The 14,600-nt window shown below is 47.6% G+C and overlaps 1 protein-coding gene across 1 annotated transcript in view; it reads left to right on the top strand.

Annotated features, from left to right (window-relative positions):
• LOC107107949 (chromosome unknown open reading frame, human C4orf22) overlaps nt 1–14,600 on the top strand; it is a gene marked incomplete at its 3' end in the record, with an annotated part of 25,551 nt that overhangs the window by 7,686 nt on the left and 3,265 nt on the right. Inside the window, exon 2 of the mRNA XM_015408316.1 lies at nt 13,495–13,625. Coding sequence (XP_015263802.1) covers nt 13,495–13,625 — 131 coding nt within the window. The remainder of the gene's footprint in view (nt 1–13,494; nt 13,626–14,600) is intronic.

The raw sequence follows: 14,600 nt of genomic DNA, 5'->3' as shown, positions 1-14,600 counted from the left end.
TCCTGCGCGTGCCGCCTGGGGGAGATCGAGGGGTGGGGGGGTGGAGGAGACGAGCTCTTCTCCCCCCCCCCGCGAGTATCGCGGGTCCCCCTCTTGTCAGATCTAATAGACAGTCAGATCTGGACAAGCTGGTGCTCTAGTTGTTATGGTTGTATTTGTTGTTATCATTAGTCCTTTGTTGTTGTTTTGCCGTTGAACTGTTGATGCTCAAGACTGTAGTCGCGAGAGCAGAGAATAGTGCAGTGTGACCCCTGCCGGTTTTCAGGTTCTTTTCTGCCTTCATGCCGCAATCTGCATGTGCTTTCTTTCTAGCAAATACCTTAACAGCCCAGAGCAGCCATCTGCCCTGGAGCAAAGTTGCATTGCTTAAGGAAGCAATATTCACTGGCTCGGGAGCCCCATGTGGCTCTTTGACCTGCCAAGTGTGGCTCTTCTGAGGACTGTTCCCCAATGTAGCACCTGCCCAACATTTCAGAAAAGTGTCCAAGGTCCTTGCCTGGTGGGGCTCGTGTCTGGCAAACGGTTCCTACCTTGAAGCAGGATCCACCGAAGAAATGAGCAAGCTGTGAGCTTCCCTGAAGCACAGGCCTCATTCCTAGTTTGGAAGTAAATGTGGAAGTTTTGGCTAATGGTAATTGTAAGCGTGGCTCTCTGTGAGCCACAGAGTGAGTACCATCGGCTTTGGGAAATCAGTTCCTGTGGCAGGCACTGGCAGGGGCAAGAAACTTGCAAACACAAGAGTCACATTAGTGAACAGAAAAATATCTTTACTACAAAACAAAATAAAGCATGGGTAGGGTACTTTGGATAAAATAATAAAACAAAAGATTACATGCTTACAGTTACTTTCCGCACTACTTGTTAATGGCTAGATCTTTCTATCTATCGGGCAGCTTCAAGAGAGTGCTTCCTGTGTTCTTCACACAAAGGGCCATAAAGCTTGTGAATACATTAATGCTAGATCAAAGCATTTCCACAAACAAGTTGTTAGTTGACCAATACAAAAGCTACAGGTCACTTCATTAGGCTAAGCAACTCCTACAAACTTTCGCGCTGTAGAATACATTACGTAACGCAACATCCTGTTTCCTGACAAACAACACTTAACTCTGTAATGACTGAAGTGTAGGCAACTTGAAACTCCAACAGAGAGCCAATTTGGTGTAGAGGTTAGGGGCGCGGACTCTAATCTGGGAGAACCGGGTATGATTCCCCACTCCTCCATATGCAGCTGCTGGTGTGACCTTGGGACAGTCACAGTTCTCTGGGAGCTGTTCTCTCAGGAGCAGTTCTCTCAGAGCTCTCTCAGCCCCACCTACCTCACAGGGTGTCTGTTGTGGGGAGGGGAAGGGAAAGGAGATTGTAAGCCGCTCTGAGACTCTGAGTGAAGGGCGAGGTATAAATCCAATCTCCTACTCCTCCTCTATGCCAGGGCTCCTTGTACTTTGACAATGAAAATCCACGGGCAGGCATGAACGGCAAGTGTTCTGAGAGATATTTAAGGAGATGGTCGAGAATGCGGAGGGAAGTCCGGGCCGGCTGGAAACAAGAATGGGGAGGAGATGAGTCACCATGAGACTGACAGGACAACTGACAGCCCAAATCAGGTGTGAGGATATACAAGGGTTAGGGGTAGAATTAGCTATATTGAATATAATTAGCTGCTTCAGCAGAGCAGCGAATTAAGAGTCCACCACCGACTCTTTCGCCAGTTCTTAGCTCTCTAACCACAGACAAATTCTGCCCCTCTGGATCCAGCATGCTTGGACCTCTACTTCTCCACAACACCACTGACTGTTTTGTTAAGGGAAACAGATTGGCCTCCCAATCAGTGAACCGGCTATTTGTGGGAACGGGGTGAAGGTGAAGAAGAAGAGAGGAAGAAATTGGATTTATACCCCGTCCTTCACTACCCAAAGGAGTCTCAGAGCGGGTTACAATCCCCTTCCCCTCCCCACAACAGACACCCTGTGAGGTAAAAGAAGAAGAAATTGGACTTATACCCCGCCCTTCACTACCCGAAGGAGTCTCAGAGCGGCTTCCAAACTCCTTTCCCTCCCCTCCCCCACCACAGACACCCTGTGAGGTAAAAGAAGAAGAGATTGGATTTATACCCCGCCCTTAGAAGAGATTGGATTTATACCCCGCCCTTCACTACCCAAAGGTGTCTCAGAGCGGCTTACAAACTCCTTTCCCTTCCCCTCCCCACAACAGACACCCTGTGAGGTAGGTGGGGCTGAGAGAGCTCTTGACAGAAACTGCTCTTTTTCAAGGACAGCTCTGACAGATTGCACTGATGGGCTCCTGGTGTTTCTGCAGCACTCACCTAGTCAGGCATAACTGAGGCACCTTGTCGGGCACAACTTACCTAGAACAACCTGCTAGATTCTTTTGAAGAATCACAGGAGCTCCACGCTGTGTGGCAGGAACCGTATTGAGAGCTGAACTAGGTGTGTGCTCCCTAGAGGCACGGGCCTGGGCGTCTGCTTTTAGATTTTTTCGTAAGCTAACTTGTGCCTCCTCAGGAAGAAGAAGAAGAAGAGGAGGAGATTGGATTTATACCCCCACCCTTCACTCGGAGTCTCAGAGCGGCTTACAAACACCTTTCCCTTCCCCTCCCCACAACAGATACCCTGTGAGGTAAAAGAAGAAGAGATTGGATTTATACCCCCACCCTTCACTCGGAGTCTCAGAGCAGCTTACAAACACCTTTCCCTTCCCCTCCCCACAACAGACACCCTGTGAGGTAGGCGGTGCTGAGAGAGCTCTTTCAAGAAGTGCCCTTTCAAGGACAGCTCTTATCAGAACTATGGCTTCCAGCAGGTGCAGAACTAAGGTCATCCAGCAGGTGCAAGTGGAGGAGTGGGGAATCAAACCCGGCTCTCCCGGATTAGAGTCTGCGCCCCTAACCACTACACCAAACTGACTGGTGCGGAGAAAGTCCATCCTGGGCTGTAGCTGTGCTGACTCAGGGTGTCCCTGATGGGAGCAGGGCCTTCTCCGTATCCCAAGCCTTGCATCGTGTTTGCGTTAGGACTGTGGTCACCAGGGCTGTTCTCTGTGGCTGGCTCCCACCTAATAGCAGTGATGGAGAGAGGAGGGATCACACGGCTGTTTTCCCATACCACTATTCCTCCTCCCTTGGGGCTGGAGTGCAACGTGCTTGTCCAGGATATTCCCGTGATCCATGCAGTGCCAATGCAGAGTGAGAACCGACCATAAGTGAGCAGCTTTGTCGATGGCAGCTGAGCCTCCCAGGTAATGGATGTATAAACCAGGGATTCTCCCAGGAGGCAGTGGGGCCGCAACTGCTAAAATAGCCTCACCCATCTCTGGCACATGCAGTGGCAACTGTGGGTCCCTACATGGGACATGCTGATCAGACGTGTGGAGTAGAAGGTGCAAATCTGCACGGTTACTAGACAGAATTAAGATCTGCAGTCTTGGGTAGAGCTTGACCTGGATCGCCCAGGCTAGCCCAATCTCATCAGATCTCAGAAGTTAAGCAGGGTCGGCCCTGGCTAGTATTTGGGGGGGGGACCTCCAAGGAATACCAGGGATGTGACAGGGAGATAGGCAATGGCCTGGGGATCCCCTGGAAATACAGCTCATCTCCAGACCATGGAGATCAGTTGCCCTGGAGAAAATGGCTGCTTTGGAGGGCGGACTCTACGGCATTGTACCCCACTGAGGTCCCTGTCCTCCCCAGGCTCCGCCCCCAAATCTCCAGGAGTTTCCTAGAGATGTGAAGGCCCGGAAAAAACCCGGAAAAATTCGGAAACCCCCCCCTTTTTTTCCTGAAGCCTTTTTTGTTTTTTTCTGAAAAATTGGAAAAATTGAAAAAAGAAAAGGAAAAAAAAATTGATTATGGAACGTTTTATTTTAACATGATGAATAAAATATTTTAAGACAAGATGTTCAAATATTTTCCAAATCATTTCTAAAATATATATATATGGTATCAGATTGATCTAATTTCTGTGCACTGAGGACAAGCAAGTCCTAGGTTACAAACTGAACTCTCCAATGCAAGTACAAGATGCATTTCTTCCTTTGGGAGGTACTATTTTCAGAAGAAAATAAAAAGGTTTCAGTTTTGTTTTTGCATGTGGGTGGGTGTTCTGTTTGTAATAATTGTTTGGATACATTATATTTTTAATATGCTAGGTGTGATAATTTCATGCCAAGTAAAAATGTCCATAGTCATATTTTATGTTCCTAAAGTAACAGAATGACTTTCAATCTAGAAAAGACAAAAGAAATGCTAATGTAGCATTTTTTCAATTTTTCCAAAAATTTCCGTTTTTTCCGGAAAAAACTGGGGGAAAAACGGGTTTTTTCCCGAGCTTCAAAAATTCTGGAAATTTTACATCTCCAGGAGTTTCCCCACTTGGATGTGGCCACCCTACCCTTCCCATCTCCTCCCAGTGACCAGGGGGACCAGGAAACCTTAGGGAGTCAACATCTCCAGAGATCACCTCAGTTGCTTAGGCATGGGGGGGGGACTGGCCCAGTGTGACGAGCAAAATGGGCCGGTGTGCTGCCACTTGGCCTGCATTCCAGGGTTGCCTACCCCTGGCCTAGCTGGTGGCGGTCCCCTGGAGCGTCAATTGCCAAAGCCGGCCAGTGTTGGGTTCTGGATGTGGGCTCGTTTGCCCTGCAGTTTGCATGAGGCTCTCTCGTTCTTCACATGCCGGCCAGTGTTGGGTTCAGCTCGTTTGCCCTGAAGTTTGCATGAGGCTCTCTCGTTCTTCACAACGATAGTTTTAACGTGTAAAAAGACCTCAAATGAAAACGTCGCACTAGGTTTTATAAATAGATTAAGAGAGAGAGAAAAATCTCTGCCGCTCTGAGGTTTATTCTCAGCAAGGAGCCTTCCAATTGCAGTTTGTTCCTGCAATCAAAGTCAAATCTGCAAGCTTTTGGCAGTACTTTGAAAGGTAGGCTGGGGTGGTACGTAGGATGGAAAGCCAGCAATGTGTCTACCTTTAGGGTGTGTGTGTGTGTGGGGGGGGAGTCACAAAGTTGTTCTATGCAAAAAGGGACAACTCCATACCCTTTTTTTCTTATGCCTTGCTGAAGTAATGAATTCTTTCTGACTGATTAGGAGGGTGATTTCCATTCTATTGAGATGTCAGGTTTTATTTAGGTCTCAGGTCAGAGTTTCTGAGCCAGGTGTTTGAGAAGAGACAGATTTGAGATTGAGGCAAAGAGTGCCAGGGTAGAGGTTAGAGTAGGGATCCCCAACGTGGTGCCTGCAGATGCCTTTCCTGGTGCCTGCCAAATGCATATAGAAATGGATGCTTTGGGGCCAAGTGGGGCTTTTGCCCAGCAAGGCTTCCAGTTGTTCACTGGAGATTTGATTGTCTGTACAGATTTCTAAAAGCATTAGAGAGGGGAGTGTTTTCAGATGCTGAATTACAATAGTAGGTGAATGAGAATAGCAGGTTTGATTGGATTTAGGTGACATATGCAGAGAGGTAATAGGCATGGAGAAATCCGCACTGGTAATGAGACAGGAAACCTAGGTTTTGATTCAGTCCAGCAGGATACATCGTCTTGAGCATCATTATCAGTTGCAATTCAGCAGTCTCTCTCTCCAATCTCCCTTTGAAATCCCTTTGTAAGAGAACTGCTGCTCTTAGATGAGTCACTCTCCAAGATATAAAGACAGATGGACTCACATTCTAGCTGTATCTGAAGAAGCAACCAGGGGCTCAAGGAAGCTCATCCCCTGCCACAAATTTTGTAAGGATTTAAGCTTAAAAAGAGTCTTATAAAACAGGCTACAGCAGGCTATCAACAAAATTCGAAAGATCAGACCCTGATTAACAATATGAGGGGAAAGGAATGTTTTAGGTGGGTGCCTAAAACACAGTAGGGCAAGTGTCAGGTGAGCTTCACGGGGATGGGATTCCATGGACGAGGTGCCACCACTGAAAAAAGCCCTGTCTCTGGTTGCCCCCTTGCCTTGCCTCCAAAGTCAGGGGCACAGAGAACACCACTTGTGATGAGAAACTTAACAGGAGAGCTGGACAGTACAGGTGGAGGTGGTCCTTTAAGTACCCTGGTCCCAAGCTATTTAGGGCAGAAGGTTGCCAATGACTTGGAGGGGGGGGGAAAGTCCCGTCCCTTTAATAGAGGCTCATGGGACGCTAATTATCCTTGGCCTGAAAAGCTTCAGCTGCACGTTTCCACGCAGTGAGCCTCCATGAAAGAGGCAGGTCATTTCCCTCAAGGCCTCATGGCAACCCTGAGCCTTATAAACAAGAACCAGCCTTTGGATTGCCCCTGGAATCCAACGACCAACCACTGCAAAGGGTGATACAATGTATGGGGGGGGGCAGGGGCTGGCCACAGTTGTGGAGAAAAAATGACGAACTTCTTGAAAGTTCCCCTGCCATGGAATGGTATGTCCCAAAGGTTGCCACTGGTGCCCAAGCTGGGCTGGCTTTCCCTAGACTGAGACCGAGGGCAGGAAAAAGTCACTTTGTGACCTGTCCTTGCCCCGAGAGCCGGCGTGGTGTAGCGGGTAGAGGGCCAGCCTAGGATCTAGGAGACACAGGTTCAAATCATCACTCTGCCATGAAAGTATGATGACCTCGGGCCAGTCACGCTCGGGCCAGTCACGCTCATCCCAGCCTACCATGACGGACAGCCTTTGGTTCCAACACCCACCCAGCTCTCCCGATTTATTTACCCTATAGGGTAAATGTGCAGATACTCAGCCGCATCAGCCAATGAGAGGCTTTGGATCCTCTTGGTGGGAGGAGGAGTTTGGTTAAGGGAACATCTTTCATCGCCTCAGGTAGGGCTTGGGTAAGCAAACAAAACACAGGGGAACCTACCAGGCAAAGAGTGAGGGAGTTAGGCTTTGCCAGACGAGGGGAAAAGGTTTCAGACATCTGTAGTCTAGGTCAGGGGTATCAAACTCATTTGTTATGGAAGGCCAGATTTGGCATAAATTGGACTTTGTTGGGCCGGGCCATGTGTGTCATAAAATGTAATGCCAGTTAGCAAAGATGTATAAACTTTATAAGGACACAAACAAAAAGACTCTTTTTTTAAACTTAAAACAAAAACATGCCTGAAACAGCATTCTTGCAATATTTTGTTTATGTAACAGTCCCTGATAACTGACACTTTGTGCTCTGAATTATTGCATCAAAATGTCTGTGCTGTAGCAGTCGGGGAGGGGGAGGAGCCTCAGCCCTGTGCAGGGAGCAGAAGCTTGCCCATCTGTCTCTCCTGAGCGATTGATAGAGTCTAGGAAAGCAAGCTATGACACAACAGCAGCAGCTGAAGCAGGAGACAGCCAGTCCCTTGCAGGCCTGATAGAAGCCCTCTGGGGGCCTCATCTGGCCCCCGAGCTGCATGTTTGACACCCCTGGTCTAGGTACACAGGGCTCAGTGGCCTATGGAGAGGCAGGGATAGAGCAGGTATTGTCTTTTACCTTAGATAAATTGTGTGTTAGTGACTTGTGAGGGAATCGAGGGACACATCCCATGACATAAATTAATATTGTTTGTTTATTAGTTGTTGTAGATTTTCCGGGCTGTATACAGTGAACGCCTTTAACAACATATTGTTTGTTTAATTCACTGATACCCCACTTTTCTCCCCAACAAGGGGACCTGAAGGAGCTTGCATCTTTCTCCTCTTCTCCATTTTATCCTCAGAACAACCCTGCGAGGTAGGTTAGGCCGAGAGAGAGAGTGACTGGCCCAAGGTCACCCAGTGAGCTTCCATGGCACGAGCAGGGATTTAAACCTGAGGTCTTCCAGATCCTAGGCCAATGACTTTTAACTACTGCACCACACTGGCTCTCAAGATGTCAAGTTCCTGAGGTTTTTGGGTTTAGCGAGAAGTTCCAAGAGAAATCTTTTTCTCTTTGTCACTGGAACAGCCTGGTAAAGCCTTATGTGTGTGAAATTGTAACTTCTCTAGAGAAAATCTTCTGCTCTCCTTTACAGTAAACAGCTGATACCTTAGTTATACTCCTTGACGTATCTACTTAACCCACTAAGCATAAAGCCCTTCAAAAGAAGAAACAAGAATCACTCCAGGAGAAGGGGAGGGGGAAAGTAACAGAAATGACTTCAGGTTTCTGTCCTACCTCCTTAGGCTTCCTCTGTAATAGCAGCATGGAGTCCAGCACAGTAATTTGTTAACGTTGCCTTACTGACCACTTGCCATCCACGCTATAACCAGGGGTCATTTCGTAGAAAAAGAGGTGCAGGACCTCATTAGCATAACTCATTTGCATATGCCACACCCCCTGACATCACCGGAAGTGTGTCAGAAGGCAACACCCACCGCTCAGGCTCCACTGGACTGTTTTGGATTGCTAGCTATTGGGGGGGGGGACATGCAGATCTGTCCTCACAGAGGAGGGAGAGCTTGTACCTGAATAAAAGTTGGTCTTAAAGGTGCCACTGAACTGTTTTGTACCAGGGGATAGGGGGGAGCTCTGCAATTTACCCGGCTGCTTCTTGCTCTGAGTGAGGGCTGCTGTGAGCAGGGGGTGGGGCTTGCTGCATGTGCCCGCCCCCTGGGCTCTTTACTGCCGGAGCTCCACTCCTGTGCGCTCCTGCAGGAAATGACCCCTGGCTATAACTAAAAACAATTCATGAAGATAGATTCAGGTGGGTAGTCTGTTAGTCTGAAGGAACAGGACAAAGTCTGAGTCCAGTGGCACCTTTAAAACCGACAAAGTTTAATTCTGGGTATACGCTTTCGTGTGCATGCACACCTCTTCAGATACTGGCACCTTTAAAGCCGACAAAGTGTAATTCTGGGTATAAGCTTTCGTATGCATGTATACTTCTTCAGATGCCGGCACCTTAAAACCGACAGAGTTTAATTCTGGGCATAAGCTGTCATGTGCACGTATCTGAAGAAGTGTGCGTGCACACAAAAGCTTATACCCAGAATTGAACTTGTTGGATTCAAACTTTGTTCTAAAACTAAAGTGAGTCACTGCTATGGGAAGGTGAGACGCATGTGTTTGGGGAACTGAGAGAAATGCCTGGCCATGGCATCTATCTCTTAGAGTTGTCATGGAGGGGTGGGTGATGTTGTAAGTAACTTCAAGTCCCCACTGGGGAGAAAAGGTTTCCCTTGCTCGAAAGCCAGTCGAATCCGACTCTAGGGTTGCGGTGCTCATCTCCGTTTCCAAGCCGAAGAGCCAGCGCTGTCCAAAGACATTTCCGTGGTCATGTGGCCAGCATGACTAGACGCCGAGGCGCACGGAACGCTGTCACCTTCCCACCGAAGCGGTACCTATTTATCTACTTGCAGTTTCTTGCTTTCGAACTGCTAGGTTGGCAGGAGCTGGGGCCCAGAGACAGGAGCTCACTCCGTCATGCAGCACTCCGGTGAAAAGCAGGGTGTAAATATCACAAGGATCAGGGTGTGGAGTTAAATCTGCTTGTTGTTCTGTCAAACTACCACTAGGTGGAAATATTATTTCACTTTTGAGCCAGTGGAAAGCAGAAGACACACAGCGGGGTGTGTGTGTGGGGGGAAGCGGGGCTTCTGCGTAAGTGTGTGCTCGATAGCTTTGTCCCTGTTCCTCAGCTAGTGGTCCACGAGCCACAGTAGGCCTGCCAGACGTCTGCCTTCCATTGATTCCTTTCTTTCGTGTTATTTGTATATTTGTTGTTTTATGGAATAACACTGTCAAAAAGTCAGACCCCGGCTGAAATCCAAATGGTTTGCAGGCAGGGGGAGCCCGGCCCTGTTTGCCGTATTCCCCCGCAGTCCTGCATGAACGGGCTACATGGCAGCCACCATGAGGAGCAGGGCAAGGGGTACCTTCTGGGGTAGACGGGCTGGTCTGCCTTGCAATGTAACTCTCCAGCAGGATTCAGAGTTTTTAGGAATAATTGCAACAGCTGAGATCTTCCTAAAGTGCAGTGATTTCAGGGCGGAATTTTGTTTTGATTGTTTGTAGAATAAGATTTTTTTAAAAATTATTGGCACTATCTGGTGGGCCAAGTGTTGGATTTGGACAAGGGAGGCACAGAGTTGATTCTCAGCTCCACTGAAGAGCCTTCAGATGGCCATTGGCGGGCCTTTTCTCCGCCCCAAAATGGAAAGAATCTCCGTCCCGTAGATCTTTATCTTGCCCTTCCTCCAGCAGTTCAGCTTGGCATATGTAGTCCTACTTTATCCTTACCACAACCTTGTGGGGGGTAGCTTAGGCAAAGAGCTCACGACTGATCCAAGGTCGTTCAGCAGACTTCATGGCAGAGTAGGGATTTGAACCTGGGGCTCCACAGCTATCTATTCTTAAAGAAATGTAGCTTCCCCCACTTAAAGCAACAACAACAACACTATACATGCTCTATAGGGAGACTGATTAAGAACATAAGAACATAAGAGATGCCAATGTTGGATCAGGCCAAAGGCCCATCCAGTCCAACACTCTGTATCACACAGTGGCCAGAAATACCAGTGCCATCAGGAGGTCCACCAGTGGGGCCAGGACATTAGAAGCCCTCCCACTGTTGACCCCCCGAAGCACCAAGATGACAGAGCATCACTTGCCCCAGAGTCCCTATCTATACCTTGTGGCTAATAGCCACTGATGGACCTCTGCTCCATATGCTTATCCAATTCCCTTTTGAAGCCGTCCATGCTTGTAGCTGCCACCACTTCCTGTGGCAGTGAATTCCAAGTGTTAATCACTCTTTGTGATTGTGATCATGCTTGGGTGTCCTGGCTTTTGGCTTTCACTCTTCTTTCTTTGACCACCATATTCTGTATTTCAGTGCTGCTTTGGTCCGTTTTCAGTGCAGCTCAGCTAGTTGTGTGTCCGTTCCTTTGTTTCAGTCAGTTCATTTATTATGATCCAAGCTGAAGTAGCACCAACGTAAGTGCACAGGCTACACACCCACACCGATATGAAAACAAGTGTGAGTCCAGTGGCACCTTGAAGACCAACAAAGTTTTACTCAGGGTATAAGCTTCCGTGTGCAGGCACGCTTCTTCAGATCTCCTGGCTACCCGCCAGAATATATCTGCGCAAATATAAAAATCAAAAGTTGTATTTTTAGACTGTTCTACGATTTTATGGATTCTTGTAGGAATCTGTCGTACACCGCCCTGAGCTGGCTTGTGGGGAGGGTGGCATAAAAGCCTAATATAATAAATAATTTAAATAAATAAATGACTTGACCTCCTTAAGCCCTAATTTTAATGACACAAGGTGATTAAAAAGGCTGAAGCATTTGCTTCCTTCTCGAACGAGCCAAAGCACAAGACCTGGCCACCTTGAGCGTGGTTTCATTAAGCCAATCTGCAAGGAGAATGAATATATAAAATTTATCAGATATGACTGGACACTTGGTTCTTCGTTTATTTGTTGCTTTCTCCCCAGTGCTGTGGTCTCTCAAGGCCACAGGAGGTGGTGGCAGCTACAAGCATGGACAGCTTCAAGAGGGAACTGGATAAACATATGGAGCAGAGGTCCATCAGTGGCTATTAGCCACAAGGTATAGATAGAAACTCACAGGCTGGGGCAGGTGATGCACTGTATTCTTGGTGCTTGGGGGGGGGCAACAGTGGGAGGGCTTCTAGTGCCCTGGCCCCACTGCTGGACCTCCTGATGGCCCCTGGTATTTTTGGCCACTGTGTGACAGAGTGTTGGACTGGATGGGCCACTGGCCTGAATCCAACTTTGGCTTCTCTTATGTTCTTATGTTCTTAAGGCCTCTAGCGTTTGCCAAGTGACCAAGGGAAAAAAAACTCCTGTCCCTTTAACTGGGGTTCAGTATGCAGAAATGGACAGCTGAACATGATGCTAAATAATACCACCTGAAAATGGGCTGCAGATCAAACCGCTTATCAAACTGATATTAAAGGGACAGCCAGAGGCACCAGTGTAAATGCCGGCCACCCCGCTGCGTAGCTTGCAGCGTTAGAGAAAAAGAATTCCAGCACAGCTGACAGAAACTAGCAGTCAGTTAAAAAAAAAATTTCAAAACTCAGCAATGGAAGATTTGCCGACGCGCCAGCCTTGAAATGACACCTGGCAGCGCAGGTGCCTTTGGGCAGAGGGAGAGTCTTAGCTAACCTCTCCAAAGCCTGGAGGGGCTGAGTCCTGTCAGCCTCTCCGGGAACGGAATTATGCCTCTGCAGGAGAGGTTGAGCTCCAGGTGGGTAACAGGCTAATAATCCCCAGTGCTCAAGTTTGTGCTGCCAACATAGAAGAAATGAGTCAGATATTATTTTAAAGCATATATACATAGACATGTAGTTGGATTTTTAAAAATGAACTCACAACTGTGTAGTTGCAGAAATCCAGATGTCTTGCAGTACAATCCTAAGAATGTCTTCCTGGGAGTTGTTTCAGGTGGGTAGCCGTCAGTGTTCCCTCTAAGCTGAGTTAGTGTGAGCTAGCTCAAAGTTTTTTAGCCTCCGGCTCACACATTTTTGCCTTAGCTCGGGAAGGAGGGCTCCAGGGAGCAAACTAATCGATGCAGCAGTCCAATTGTTCGCGCACGACTTTAATGCCAGTAGCTCACAAAGTAGAATTTTTGCTCGCAAGACTCCACAGCTTAGAAGGAGCATTGGTAGTGTGGTTTGCAGTAGCCGTGTTGGTCTGCAGTGGAGAAGTGTTGGGATTCTTTTTGAGTAAGTCAGCAGAGTATTAAGAGACGGAGTCCATGGTGTGTATTAAAATATAAAAGTTTACTATAAACCTAACATGGGGGAAAAGGTACACAGGATATAAAATAACAAAGAGCTATTATGCCTACATCCTTGCAGCTAAAAGGTAAAACGGGAAGAGCCGAATGGCGTCTCCTTCTCTAGTCAGAACGAAGAGACGGGAGGAGAAACCAATATGCTAAAATACTTGACACCTTGGTTTCCAATCAGACTAGCAAACTAGCTCCAAAGTTCCTGGGCATTCTGTTGTCTAAACAGATTGGTTACAAACAAACATGTGACTTAACAAACATCATTAACCCTGTAAATACTGAAGTTTTTCGACTTGTAACACGCAACAAGAAGCAAGATTTCCCCAGTGGCACCTTAAAGACCAATGAGATTTCCAGGGTATCATCTTTTGAGTCATTGCTCCCTTCACATCAGGTGGAAGGGGCTTTGGCTTTCAAGAGCTCATACCCTAGGGATCTTGTTGGTTTTTAAGGCACTACTGGAGTTGGATCTTGCTCTTTCCTGGGCGTAAATGCTATTGAACTGACCAGAGTAGGATTCTGTGCAGGTCTGCTTGGGACTGTGATTATCCTTGTGATTATTTTTCAGTTGATTAAAACGAATCGTGCAGTTTTGGGGGGGTTTCAGGTGGGCAAGCAGAAACACGTGGAGATGGTTTCAGTCGGACAAAGAAAAGGACACCAATTGCAAGACGGACTTAAATAGAAGCGTATTAGCAGGCCCAGCATCCTGGGCTTCTGTTTTCGGATGATGGTCACTGTTTGATGCGTCTCTCTTTCCTCTGACCCGCCCTGTCGTCTCTTCAGAACGAAGACATGGCCCGCCAGCTGGTGGAGCTGGGCTTCCGAGGAAGCGGAGAAGTGCTGAGGAGGGAAGACTTCTTAGCGAGGAAATTAGCGGCGGAGGTTTCCAGGCTCTCCGAAAGGCACCAGCAAAAGTAAGCTGACGTCTGTATGTGTGTGAGCTAATGAGCCATATAATGAGATTAGGAAAAAGGGGACTAAAAGCTGACTCGAAATGCAAACAGGGAGACCGTTTAAAATCAGAGTGTGAAAAGATGACAGAATAACGAGGAACCTTTAAAGCAATAAATTCAAATATGTGTCCTCCGTCTGGTGTTGCCGAGTGTTCCAAAAGCGTGCGCCGTAGCAGAACTATTGGGTGGCATGGGGAAATGAAATAAATAGCGTGAAACTTTGTGGGAGTTCAAAGAACCCGTCCTCAAAGGAGGCGTCCTGTTGTTTATATGTATGAGTTGCTGCTCTGGGCTTTCTTCCTCCAAGTTAGTATCTGCTGGAGGTGAGTATTTCTACTGTGTTGAATTTGATTGGATTATCCATTTGCAGAGGGGCAGCGCAATTACCCAGTCATAGCAGGCTGCCTGTTGTGTCTACCGTCAGTTGGTGATTCGGGCTTGCCTCCCAGATCAGTGACTCACGCAGAGACACAAGTATGCCTCACACTCCCCCACCCATATTAAAATTGGTCTTGTCTCTCAGAAGTGTTTGGAAAACTGGTTGAGGTGTTTCTGGGATTTTGCTTGTGCCGGTCTTAAAATAAGAGTGGCTTTTGTTGAAATAGACCCACTAAAACGAAAGGAACACGGTGAGAACGTCTGCTTTTGCTGACTCTCTCCCCAGAACTTCTGTCTGTATCTCCTTAAACCAGCTATGGGATCACCCCATGGTCTATCACCGACGGTGCGAACGTCAGCAGTAATGGCCAAACGGCATGAAGGACAGAGGTTCCTCTATTGTCAATAGTCATGTCCAAGGAAGAATGCCACCTTTGCTCACCTTTTGTTTATCATTTTTCTAATTTATCCTTCCATTTGTATACCGCTCACCCCCTGAGGGCTCTGAACAGTTCACATATTTAATCAGTACAAATCCTAACCTAGGGCCACATACGG

The sequence above is a fragment of the Gekko japonicus genome, unplaced genomic scaffold (genome assembly GCF_001447785.1).
Source record: "Gekko japonicus isolate JY-2015 unplaced genomic scaffold, Gekko_japonicus_V1.1 scaffold421, whole genome shotgun sequence".
NCBI classification, from domain to species: domain Eukaryota; kingdom Metazoa; phylum Chordata; class Lepidosauria; order Squamata; family Gekkonidae; genus Gekko; species Gekko japonicus.
This window is presented reverse-complemented; position numbering and strand designations above follow the sequence as displayed.